The following is a 12,920-nucleotide window of genomic DNA, read 5'->3' on the forward strand; positions in this document are numbered from 1 at the left end:
TTTAATCTGCATGTTGACATTGATTTTGTTTGAGAATGGGAACAATTTTCAATTTTTTTCGACATACTAAAATTATAAACAATTGGCTTTAAGAATTGTAACGAAATCTCTTTGTTGGGAATTTTTTTGGGGCGTTGACTCTTTTGCTGGGAATTTGCCTAAGTTATCTATATTGATATGAAATCTCTTATTGGTTAGCATGTGGGCCACAAACGGTGATTAACAAGGGTTTTGGGTGCTTTATGAGGGGTATCAATTTTTTTTGTTTTTTTGTTTTTTTGGTGATTGTATGGCGATCCAATGCAATGTGGCATCAAAGTGCTTGGACTTGAATTGTTAGTTTTATTAAACTATACATATTATTCCATCATCATGCATAGGCCAGTACTGAGTTAATTGTGTGCCAACCAGAGTTTTAAAAGGCTGATAGAGTTTATGAAATGTTGCACCGGTTGCGTGTCACGGTGAGGCAGGTCACGGAAGAGACTGCTGGGGTTGTGGAGCGTTGGTTTGAGTCTGAAAGGGATGCAGAGGTTTGGGGAGGTGAATTGGGATGTGGGAGGAGGGGGTGGCATGGACAAGGGTGGCTCGGAAATGGGAATTGGAGAGTTACGAGGATGCAAATGGATGAAATGGGTGTGTGCCTATCGTGTGGAGAGAAGCTTGTTAGCATTGATATTGATCCTAAAGAGACTGAAAACTTCACTGCTTCATTGACCAATTTGGTACGCCAAAGAGAGGTTGAGGCTGATTTTATGCAGTTTCAGGTATGACATTATCTTTATGCTTCATTGATTAATACCGCAATTCAACACATGGAGTTACTTGAGATGTATATTATTTTGGAATTGATTCCTATAGTTGATTCTTACACATTAGTGGACAATGCTGTCAATAATTTTTATCTTGTTTCTTTATGTTACTTCCAAATTTGGAATTTGAATAACTAGATTGTCATCTTGTTGTCCATAAATATCTTAATGATTTATGTCTAGTAGTGGACATGTTGGTAGACTGCATTACTCCATATCTCTGTTACTTTATCACATGAATATTTTATCAAATGTCGATATACTCTTTTTGGCAGGGGTGGGGTTTGAGACAGCAGTCTGCTACTAATGGCTGCCAAGGTACTGCTAGGCCTGAGAGACTTGTTTGAAAATGATCAATGTACTTGTAATTGTATTGTTGAAAATGTATTCAATGTCTTAGTCAAAGGCCCATATTTGCTGCTTGTGTATGGTTCAAGCGATTAATACGTAAAAAGAATGGCATTCTGACTAACTTAGAAGGTGCACTCATTCAGGAGTGGCTTCAGTGACATGATCCATTTGATGCAGTTATAGATGGTGCAAATGTGGGGCTTGTTAATAGGCATAATTTCAACTTTTCCCAGGTAAGAGGGTTGCTGATCATAAGCTTTAACAGTAATATATCTCTTCCTCAAAGTTAGAATCGCATGGATATGGTTCTTAATAATTTCTTTTGGTTGTAGCTTAATTCTATTGTAAATCAGTTACATCAAATGAGGCCGTCAAAGAGATTACTACTTCTTGTTTTGCATAAAAGTCATGTTACTGGTGGTCCAGCGCAGAGTCATAACAACAAGAAGCTGTTAGAGAATTGGAAAAGGTCTGGTGCACTTTATGCTACTCCTGCCGGTTCAAATGATGATTGGTAAGATCTCTTTCCTTACAATATTTTTGTTTTGTATATGTAATGTTGATATATGAATGTAATGCTGATACCTATCTTTATGTTTCCCTTTCTGTGAGATGCATCATGCTTGCCTTGTTATCTGTGATACAGTGAACAAATACTATCACAAAACACTATTAGTTTCAGCAGTCATGTTTCCCAACATAATCATCTAAGATTGTCGTAATTCAGAACCATCTTAGAAAAAAATACTTCATTTCCCTTAATTTCATTGACTCATTGGATGTTCCTTTTCAAGTTTGGGATGCCAAGAGGCAAGTGCTTGTTCTCGCTTTAAAAGATTATCAATCTTCATTTTAATTGTCTTTATGAAGAAATGAAAATGCTTTTTTTTTTATACAATTTTAGCAAGGTTCTACACTTTGTTTGGATGTTTGTGTTTCATGAGATAACTAAACTAGATCACTACTTGTATTTTAAAATATATTCCTCTGTTAAGAGGATGAGTTGGTTTATCATCTGCCTATTACATGTAAGATAGGAGGTTCTAAATTGAGGTTCAGTTGCACATCAGTATTTAATTTTAATATTGTTGGCATGCATTTTGTTGTTTAGAGCCTTCATTTTCTATGACAATTTATCCGAATCTAGGTTGTGAAAGTGCTGAGCCCTTGGGATTTTAGAAATCATTTTGGGCTAAGCAGCAAAAATAGTAGGTTGGAAATCATTGTTTAGTTCAAGGGTCCTCCATAATTAAATATTCTGAGATGGAGTGGGTCTAGGGCAAGATATCAAGGGCAATCAAAATTATATATCCTATATCGTATCAGCACTGGCTTGATTGAAATGAAGCTTGTTAAGTTGTTAAGATGAAGCAAAAAGATCATTTATGAAGTTGGTCTTAAAAGCTTTTGTATATTGAAGATAAACTGCCTTATAATTTGCTTTGAATGCCATTTTCTTTAAATGCCAAAGGGGGAGGACCAATCTAGTGTGGAAAGTAGTTCACGTAGTCAATATCATTTTCTTTAATTTTGTCATACTTATATTTATGGTAATGGTTGTTCAGCTTGATCATAACACTTTATATGTAGTTTCTAATAATAATGAAAATGCTTTTCATGTACTTTCCGCAACAACCCACAAATGTGGAATGTGGGTTTTATGTAATGAGATATATGAAAGACCTCATTAGAGATCAAAGCATCCAAAAAAACAAAATGTGAGATAAATTTCAACTTTTATTATTATATTTATATTCATGATACTTGTACATCATCGTCATTATCTAATTGTTTGTAAATAACCTCTTGCAATTCAATGAAAAAAGGACTTACACAGAAACCGAACTTGATGAAGTGCGAGTTGAATGGATTAATTTCGTCTTAAACAATATGAGTTGAAATCCAACATAGAAATATGATATAACTTTCGTTCTTTAAATTGCTAATAAACTATTTATTTAGTTGGTGACGAATACACAATTACTTCAAGATTTCATTTTGGATTTGTGGATTCCATGTATATTTGGTTTTGTGACTTTAAAATAGTTGACTTTTATTTGCTATATTTAAATAATAGTTGGCTTTTATTTTGGTTTTATGACTTTAAAATATTTGGCCATGCGCTGAAGATTTTCATTTTGGATTTGTTGATTCTATGTATATGTCATATCTATATGGTAATCCAAACATTTTATACTAGTAACAGTCAAAGTGGTTCTTCATTTTCTGTTGATGTAGGAGATGAAGAGTCGTGTGATGAGAAAATGTCCGACTTTATCTTTTCTAAGACTAGAACAGTCTCTACAAATAGTAAATTTATTCATATGGTGCTAGCGGTCACTTAATTAATTTGTGTTTTCATTTTTCAAGTCAGAAATTGTTTGGAGAGATGCAAAATATGGTCAAAGAATTCAAGAACTTTGTTCTTTGGGTTTTTTTTTTTTTTTTTTTAATGCATGTAATCACAGTTAAAAACTTGTTATTAATTCCTTTGTATATACTTTTTGAACATTCAATTTTCATTTATGAAATATATGACGTTATTTCATTCAATATGTGGTTGTAATTCAAATGATATATGTACAGTGTGTATTATATTCTTCAAATGCGCGTACAAAAATAATATTTGATTATGTTGAACCCTTTTTTTTATCACACTCATTAACTGTGATGAGAAATGCATATAATATGTGATCTTATCTCACTATTAATCACAGGTTTTATTAGATATTAATCATACTTAAAATCTGTGATCTGTTATTAGTCACACTTAAAAGATGTGATTTAAATATTTATTATTATCACACGCAAAACGTGTGATGGAATCATCTTTTAAAGACATTCAAAACGTGTTACACTCTCAAAGATCACACTTTGACAAAACTTGAATTGTGTGATTAAAATACATCACACATAAAAAAGTGTGATGTATTTATAATTTGTAGTAGTTAAATGAGTTAAGTGGTTAATCTCATGATTTTAGAGTAATGTAATATTTGTGAATTGAGAAAGAAAGAAAATGTTTGCTATAGAAGTGGCTCATGTTGTGAAGGTTGGTAGCGGAATTGGTAAATTGAATTATGAAATGCATGAGATAATAAGATTGTTGGTCTAATTCTAGGAAGTGTTGATTGTTGTAGAATGAGTTGTACGCGCGATGCTTTGTTGATTTAATTTTACAAATCGAAATGATTCCAAAGATCACACTTTGATAAAACTTGAAACGTGTGATTAAACAACATACATCACACATAAAAAAGTGTGATGTATTTATGATTTTGTAGTAGTTAAATGAGTTGAGTGGTTAATCTCATGATTTTAAAGTTATGTAATATTTGTGAATTGAGAAAGAAAGAAAATGTTTGTTGTAGAAGTGGCTCATGTTGTGAAGGTTGTTAGCAGAATTGGTAAATTGAATGAGATAATAAGATTGTTGGTCTAATTCTAGGAAATGTTGATTGTTGTAGAATGGGTTATACATGTGACATGCTGTTGATTTAATTTTACAAATCGAAATGATGATGTATATGATGAGTTGATGGATTAAAGTTTTAAAAAGACGGTCCGTTTCCTTCCAACTTGTGACTGGTAAAACGTAGTGTATTAACAGAGGTTTCTCTTTCCTTTCGATTTGTGCCCAATAAAGCATGTGGATTGTTGGACTATATGGAGGTTCTGCTTTCCCTTCGGCTAGCCACCGGTAAAGTGTGGCACTTTGAGGTAAGTTCCAGATTTCCTTCCAAATTAGTGCTTGGTAAACTGTGTTGGAATGACATAACGAAGCCGGTTGTTAATTGTGTTGTGTTCGTCACTTGGTTGCATGATTGTGTAGATATGTGTGCTATGGTGAAATTGTGTTGGAGATTGAAAGTGTGTAATTGAGATAATTTTGTAATGAATTGAATGCTATCGCTTGTCTATATGTTAGATGTTGGTATGTACAATTGGTGTTTTATTGATTGTAATAAAAGTTGATTGTGAAATTATTGTTTTTGGGTTAAAGATTAGTATGAGTGTGTGATTGATTGGTTTAAAACTTCTTTCTAAAGTAAAGGAGATATTGAAGCATTTCATTTAAATTGCTAATGATAAGGTGAAAAGATAATAAATAAGTTTTTCCTTGAAATATCAAGTGGAATATTTTCTTCTTTTTATTTATTTTTAAATGAAAGTATATATTTATGTATGTTTTATTTTGGATATAAAAGAGTATGTTACTTATCTAAATATCACCTAATAGTATTCATGATCACATATATCTATAGATCTCATTATTTTGCATCATTGTAAATCCCTACTGGACCTTGTGCTCATCTCAATCGTTAAATCATTGTTTAGGTGTGGAGTTTGTTGTCTCGTTCAAGAATTCAAGGAGTTAGGTTACTGATGATTCGAGATTTGTTACTCACTGGTGAAAATGCCAATGTGTTATTACTCTCTTTATTATAATTATTGCATTTTTGAAATTCTCAATGTAAGCCTAAGGGCATATTTTGTAATGATCCGTACTAAACTTGTACCATTGTATTTATGCGAGAGGGAACCTTGAATATCCTATGTATTTTGTTTTGCTTCTGCATTTTATTATTTCATAAATGGACCTTAATATGAAAATTGATAATATTATCCGATTAATAAAAGTTGGAGCATTACAACTTGACAACAAAAATAAATAATTTCTTGGTCAGCTAATGCAGTAGACATAACTTGCCAACAAAAATAAGCAAATACTTGATATGCTTTTTCTTGTGAGTCAAGGAATTCGAAAAATTTATAATCCGAACTGGTTCGGGCCGGTCCAGTTTAGTTTAGTCCAATTTGATATGTTTTGACTAATTTTTTGAATTTGTGATTTGATTCTGGTTTGGAAAACTAGGGAATTGATCTTTTCAGATCAGTTTCAGATTTGAGTTCACAGTTCTAAATTAGAAATGAACCAAACCATATGTAACTTAAACCATATACATACCATACACCTTGTGCATACAATCCTACCATCTGATATACAAAACCCTAATGTTATTTATTTATTTATTTTAATTATTTAGCATAATTTTAGTTTTATAATTGTTGTTGCCAAGACAAAATGCTTGTTTGATGGGAGTTTTATGTTTGCGACATGTTAAACAATATGTTTATTTACTAAATATTATGTTTGTTTAAGTTATGTTTCAAAAAATCATGGGCAGATTAATGTTAAACAATTTATGATAGGTTTAATTTTTTTGAATACGTTATATGATTTTTTTTGTGTGGATATGTTATGTAAAAACCGTTGTTCCAAACCAAGTCGAACTGTCTTTAAATGATTTGATTGGAATTGGTTCCATGATTTAAATACATTGGTTTGGTTCTAATTTTTATGGAATTGTAAATAACAGATTAGTCCTAGTTTTATCTCCCACCAAACTAATCCGAATTATGCTCACCCAAAAAAAAAAAAAAAAAGGCCAATTACTTGTACTATGAGAGAAAATGAGGGTGATTAATGAAACTGCATTTCCATTCAAACCGAGCAAAAACAAAGAAAACATTTGGTTTACTTTTTAAAATTAATATTTGGATAAAAAAAAATCAAAAAACATGTTTGGTTAATAAGATTTTAAAATTCTTTTCTCTCTCCTTTCTCTTCTTTCTTTCTTTATTTATTAATAAATCGATCAATCATTTTATCTCTTCTATCTCATTCTCTCACATTTTACATGAAGGATGGAAGAAAAATTTAAAAAAAAAACGACCAAACCGGTTATACTTAATTTATTTTTTAACAAGAATTAGTTTGTGTGATTTTTAAATTTGATTTTTTTCAATTTTTGATTTGGTATCGGTTCAAGTATCTTGTACACCAAATTAGACCGAAATCAACTGCTTCAACATATATTATATTTATATAATATATATATATATAATCTAATAATATAATAATATTAATAAGTATAATAAATTAATAACCTTAATTAATTAACTTTATCATTTTTATAACCTAAAATTGTTGTTATATACAATCTAAAACAAATATTCTTGACACCTTAGTATTTTTAATTTTATTTATTTATTTATTTTTTAATGTAGGAATTGAAAAGTATTTATTAAATGGATGAATTAGATATGTTTGAAATGGTGGACAAAAACTAATGGGGAACTTACCAATAAGTTCCATATACAAAGTTCACAGAATCCGGATCCTCGGCCGCCCTACCCGGCAGCCCCCCAAAACGACGTCGTTTTGGTTTTTTTTTTTTTTTTTTTTTTCTTTTCTTTTCTTTTCTTCTTCTTCGTTCTTTTCTTCTTCTTCGTTTTTTGCAACGAGCTGCCATAACCAGAGGGGAGGGGCTGGAGGCGGAGGCGACGGCGGTGCAGCTACTGCGGCAGCTGTCCGATCGTCGCCCGATCCAGCTCGTCGCAGCAGCTGCACCGCCGTCGCCTCCGCCCCGGCCCCGCCTCCTCCCCCACTGGTTAGGGCCCCCTCCAGTCCGGCCCTTCCCTTCCTCCTCCTCCTCCTTCCTTTCTCCCTCTTCCTCTCCTTCCTCCCTCTCTTCCTCTGCGTTTTTTTTTTTTTGAAAATTTGCCCCCAAAACGGCGTCGTTTTGGGGGCTGCCGGGTAGGGCGGCCGAGAATCCGGACTCAAGTTCAAAACCCATCTAATCCCAAAACAAAACATTTGCACTAATTAGTCCTATATATTTTTAATTATTACCAAAAAATCTTATTATTTTTTTATTTTTTAATTTACAGACGCTGTTCCATCCCACTACCGTCGAATTTTTGTCAGACGGTCATCGGAGACTCGTCGGAATGTTCAACATCACCGGAAAATCGCCGAAGTATTACTGGAAGTTCACCGGAGTGTTTTGAACGTCAATGAAAGTCGCCGGAATGTCCAGAACGTTCGCTGGACGTTAAGAACATCATTGGAGACTCACTGGAATGTCCAAAATATTGCTGAAAAAGAAAAAAGAATAAATGAAGAAATTAGAGCGAAAAAACGTAACAAAATGTGCTAAATATTGATAAACCAAAAAGGGAAAAAAAATGTAACAACAAAAAATAGCAACAATAGGAAAAAAAAAAACATATGTTATTTTTCAATTTTTGTAACGATTAAGCAAATAATCTTCAATATTAATCAAATTGAAAAGCAAACTTTGAAACTATAAAATGTTCCAATTTCAAAGTAAAAATTTATTAGGCATTTATCCTTATTAACCAAATTGAAAAATATATTATGAAACTGCAAAATTTTGCAGTTTTAAACCATGATTCATTCCAGCACCAAAACAAATTGAAACTGTAAAATTTTATAATTTTCACCACCTGTAATTAAAACTCAAAAACAACTTGTTCAAAACTTGAATTTTTTTCCCATTAAAATAGAAAAATAGAAGTGTATAACAGATAAAATGTAGAAAAATTAAGAGATCGAATGAGAGTATAGAGAGGATTGTATTCCGACAACTATTTATTTATTTAGATCTACTCAAATCTGATGTCGATCTACATCAGATCTAAGTAAATCTACTTATCTTCTTCGTCAAAAACATATCTTCTTCACTATCGGTGAGGGTGAAGTAAAGAGTCGGTAGTCAATGGTTGTCGGTGAAACCCAATCGATGGTAATTGTCGGTGACTATATATCAGACAGAGAAAGAGTAGAAGAAGATGTGGTTGCCCGTCAACGATTGCTAGAAATCACAAAGAGCAAAAGAGGTAGAAAAGAAGAAAGGCAGAGAAGAAGAAAAACGTTACAGGACTTTTGAGTATAAACAAAAGATTATGGGACTAAATAGGCTACATGTTTTTCAAAGAAGACTTCTTGGTAATTTGCCAGAACTAATTTAATGTTTTTATATAGATCAGTAATTATATTTAAAAATGACTCAAGTTTAAAAGATCTTAGATCGATTAAACCACACTAAATCAAACTGAATCGCTTTAATCGGTTCAACTTAGTACGATTTGATGAAAGAAGTGATCTGTATTGGTGTTCAAAATAATAAAATCGACATTATTAGTTCGATAAATTATTTTACATAAATACCAACTGTACTAAACCGATTATATCTCTATTCTATATATCAATCAATCAAATTGTCTCACACCCATCTATTCAACTACTAAAAAAAAAATAATAATAATAATAAAAATAAAAATATCCCAAAATCATTTTCAAAACTCTTTTTATCAACTTATCTTTCAAAATATAATTCAAAACTCAAAAATCGGTTCAATTCAGTACGGTTTGATAAAAGAAGTGATTTGTATTGGTGTTCAAATAAAATCGAAATTATCAGTTTGGTGAATTTTTTTACCTAAATACCAGCTGTACCGAATCGATTACATCCCTATTCTACCTATCAATCAATCAAATTGTCTCACACCCATATATTCAATTACAAAATAGAATAATAATAATAATAATAATAATAATAATAATAATAATAAAATCCCAAATTTATTTTCAAAACTCTTTACTGACTTATCTTTCAAAATATAATTCAAAACTCAAAACTCTTTATACAAACTAAACCAAACGGAAGCTCAGGAGACTGCATCCATTACAAAAATATAAAAATAGAGAAGAATTCAAAAGGCTGCATGAGATGTGAAACAAAAGCTCACAATGCGTTTCCCCAATACAAAATAAATTTTAAAAAAGAACTGTAAGATAGACTCAACAAGCTCGTACAGGGGTGCAAGCTCCCCCTTATCAATCAACTGGAATTCCTGCACCACCCATCACACAGTCAATAAGACATAACTGGAGCAATAATGTAATAGAATAGGAACAAATCACACCCAAAGAAATAAAATAAACTCTAATTCTCAATATTAAAGAACTCTCAATTCAATTCATATTCCAAGCAAAATAACCCTTAATACATAGAAAACCTTGATTTAAAAGTTTCCAAAATAAAACAAGACATAGTTAAATCCTATAATAAAATCCTAAATAATATTCTAATATTGCAATAATTCCTATACTTCTAAATTAAAAATAAAATAAAATAAAAGCAACCCTTCAAATCTTCCTCAACCAATACTTTTTATGTCCTTGTCAATGTGTGTTGTTTGTGTTTAATAGAGATAAGAGTGCTAACAACAAACCTTGTCATTCAGCCAAGCCACTCTTTTAAGTTCACAATCTATTTTGTATCCAATTTTGTTAAATATTTTTCTTTCACTTTTTATGCATTGTGTAGATTGCAAAGTGTTGTATTATAAAACTCTTCTTCGTCACCTTCTTTTTTGATGAAATGCAAAACTTTTCCCCATCGAGTTTTCTATTGTATACTATTAGATTTACACTTTACATAATATTATATTTTTCACAATATCTACTCTTCCTTTTAGTATAATTTAGGCTTATTTTGTGTAGACTTTTTAAGAAATGTTTATTTAAATTAAATTAATACGTAATTTTTCTTTTACGGTAGGATCTTACGATCTTCAATCTGATTTTAGGATCCAATCATGTGAACTCCTCCAACAATCTAATGTAGGATCCCGATGTTAACAACCTTCCGGTAGGTATGGTGGTAGAGGTGAGGAAGGTTGGGTAGGGAGGTGAAGAGGGGTGGCAGGGGAGGTTGGGAAGTAAGGACGCTCTGCAAGGTCCAAAAAGAGGAAGGCGGTGGTGGGGAGGTTGCGGGTTCAAAGGTAGAAAATGAAGATAAGAGTAATTTGGTCTTAACAAATTAAAAATTGACTTCAACTAATATTTTTTTCTTCTTTTTTTCTTTTTTTCTTTTTTTCTCACTCTAAATAGGTGCATGCCACAATTTTCATCCATTTGACGGGAAATGTAATAGCAACATTGTAGTTCAAAACCATGAAGAAGGTATGTGGCTAATTTTAAAAGATAGGAGGTTAAATATTATTAGCCCATACCACAAGGGTATAAAAAAAAAACAAAAAAGATTTGATTTTGCCATTGCAATCAACATCCTAGTAAAATATACCAAAAACAAGTGTGGGTAAAAGAGGATATAGGCCTCGTTTGGAAACTTGGCTATTTTAGTTGGCTGTTAGCTATTTTATAAGATGAAAAAAAGTTGTGTTTGGGATGATTTTTTTTTATAGTTGAATAGATGGTTGTGAGAAAAAAAGTGAATGATCGATGTGTAGGATGTGACATTTTGTCTTATTGACTATTTTAGCCTTTTTTTTATTTATTTTAGCCAAAATCCTTCATGCCAAACACTCCCTTCCCACTATCTAACAATTTTTACCAAATCTAGAAATTAAATTACTCGATAGACAAACCAATTGTGGTACAAAATTATGTAAGCATATAAATGGAAGACAATGTAATGAATTTCGGCCATTTTACAATTATAATTGAATGTGGAAAAGGAACTGTGAGATTGAACAATCTAAAACTTGGATGAAGTTGGATAACTTACCCATGTAAAAAGAACAAAATGCTTGAAACAAGTATTAAGATGAGCTTCTTCCTTTAGACTCACAATCTTCTCAAAATGTGTGTGATAGATGTGCGCATACACATGGAACAATCGCTTGAATATTGTCTTAACAACATCCTGAAAATTCGGTGGAAATGATGCCCCTGCAGGATATACAGAAGATTAAAAAAAAGTACGGCCTTTTTTGATTAAAACAAGAACAAACCATATGTTTACTGTATTAAGCAAACAACACGTACCCAACTTTTGAGGAAAAATTGATTTATCATCGAGCTGAGCCTCAATCCAGTCCATCAAATACTCTACATATTTAGAAGCAGACACCTCTATGGGTTTCTTTATACTAACTCCATCAGCCCATCTATACTCGTATCTATGAGGAGGCAAAATTGAAGATTTGCAATTTGAATGCATCATAATTCAGACATAATCTAATTATAAACAAATGTACATGCTTAAAGCAGATCTGAAATTGTATCATCCTGACAATCAACTTAACTAGCATGTTTCAATAAGTAACAATTAACTAAACTTTGTTGATTAGTTCCACATAATGATCTCTGACTACTTTCTTGGCCTTTTCCTTGCCCTTTCTTGGCCCTTTCTTTTCCCTATCATGATATCTGATTCATTAGACATGTTGGCATGGTTTTAAACCTCATTAATTAAATTTGATTTGCACCGGCAGATACCTTCATATAAACTTGTACCAACTAATTCCATACCATCTTTGGTTACAATATCCTATATATTCCCATCCCTTAATACAAGTGACTTTCCAAAACATTTTTACCATTTAGACTTAATATCCCTCTAGTGGTAAATGCAGAATATTATATGCAATTCCAAATACAATAAAATATGTAATGTTACAATCAGAGAGCACTTGGAACTTTCAAAGAAACCAAAATTTCTATCCCAACAGTTTTAAAGTTATTTTCCATGTCTTTGTAGTCCAAGAGAGAGAGAGAGTCGCACTAATTAAAGAAAAGAGTGTCGCAAGAACATTTCTTTTTTTTTTCCCACAAGTATATCACCCGTAGAGCTTAACATCAAGCAAAGCTACACCAAACATTCCGTCAATAAAACAAGAAAGACAATTCTTAGGAGGACTGAAGAAAGATACTTTGGTCCTGCTGTCATTAATGGACAGCTTGATGCAGTGCAGAATTCTGTAAGAGTGCCATACAGAATGTTCACTTGATTGAAGAAGTCAACAGCTGCAGCCACAAAAAATCAAATTAAAAATATGCTAACAATAATTGCAATTGATAAAAAAATGTATGACCATGGATATGAACGCACACCAATGTACAAAAATATGCATATATTG

The 12,920-nt window shown here is 31.9% G+C and overlaps 2 protein-coding genes across 43 annotated transcripts in view; one reads left to right on the forward strand and one right to left on the reverse strand.

Annotated features, from left to right (window-relative positions):
- Window positions 1–5,715, forward strand: part of LOC114296077 (proteinaceous RNase P 1, chloroplastic/mitochondrial-like) — a 79,858-nt gene extending 74,143 nt beyond the window's left edge. For 25 of the 42 annotated variants that reach the window (XM_082903624.1, XM_082903625.1, XM_082903614.1 and 22 more), the window contains 5 exons: window positions 474–767; window positions 1,088–1,130; window positions 1,341–1,396; window positions 1,496–1,677; window positions 3,534–4,183. In XM_082903624.1, coding sequence (XP_082759750.1) covers window positions 474–767; window positions 1,088–1,130; window positions 1,341–1,396; window positions 1,496–1,677; window positions 3,534–3,729 — 771 coding nt within the window. In that variant the 3' untranslated portion in view covers window positions 3,730–4,183. Of the gene's footprint in view, window positions 1–411; window positions 768–1,087; window positions 1,131–1,340; window positions 1,397–1,495; window positions 1,678–3,401; window positions 4,184–4,773; window positions 4,884–5,501 lie in introns of those variants that run through there. The other 17 variants (XM_082903629.1, XM_082903630.1, XM_082903632.1 and 14 more) reach the window with 6 other exon arrangements.
- A 3,899-nt stretch (window positions 5,716–9,614) lies between these two features.
- Window positions 9,615–12,920, reverse strand: part of LOC145806482 (MOB kinase activator-like 1A) — a 43,156-nt gene continuing 39,850 nt past the window's right edge. Inside the window, exons 6-9 of the mRNA XM_082903670.1 lie at window positions 12,714–12,807; window positions 11,827–11,960; window positions 11,567–11,730; window positions 9,615–9,887 (exon numbers count right to left, since the gene is read on the reverse strand). Of these exons, the coding sequence (XP_082759796.1) occupies window positions 9,747–9,887; window positions 11,567–11,730; window positions 11,827–11,960; window positions 12,714–12,807 (533 nt within the window). The 3' untranslated portion in view covers window positions 9,615–9,746. The remainder of the gene's footprint in view (window positions 9,888–11,566; window positions 11,731–11,826; window positions 11,961–12,713; window positions 12,808–12,920) is intronic.

Source organism: Camellia sinensis, chromosome 13 (assembly GCF_055761805.1).
Source record: "Camellia sinensis isolate YWXY chromosome 13, ASM5576180v1, whole genome shotgun sequence".
NCBI lineage: Eukaryota > Viridiplantae > Streptophyta > Magnoliopsida > Ericales > Theaceae > Camellia > Camellia sinensis.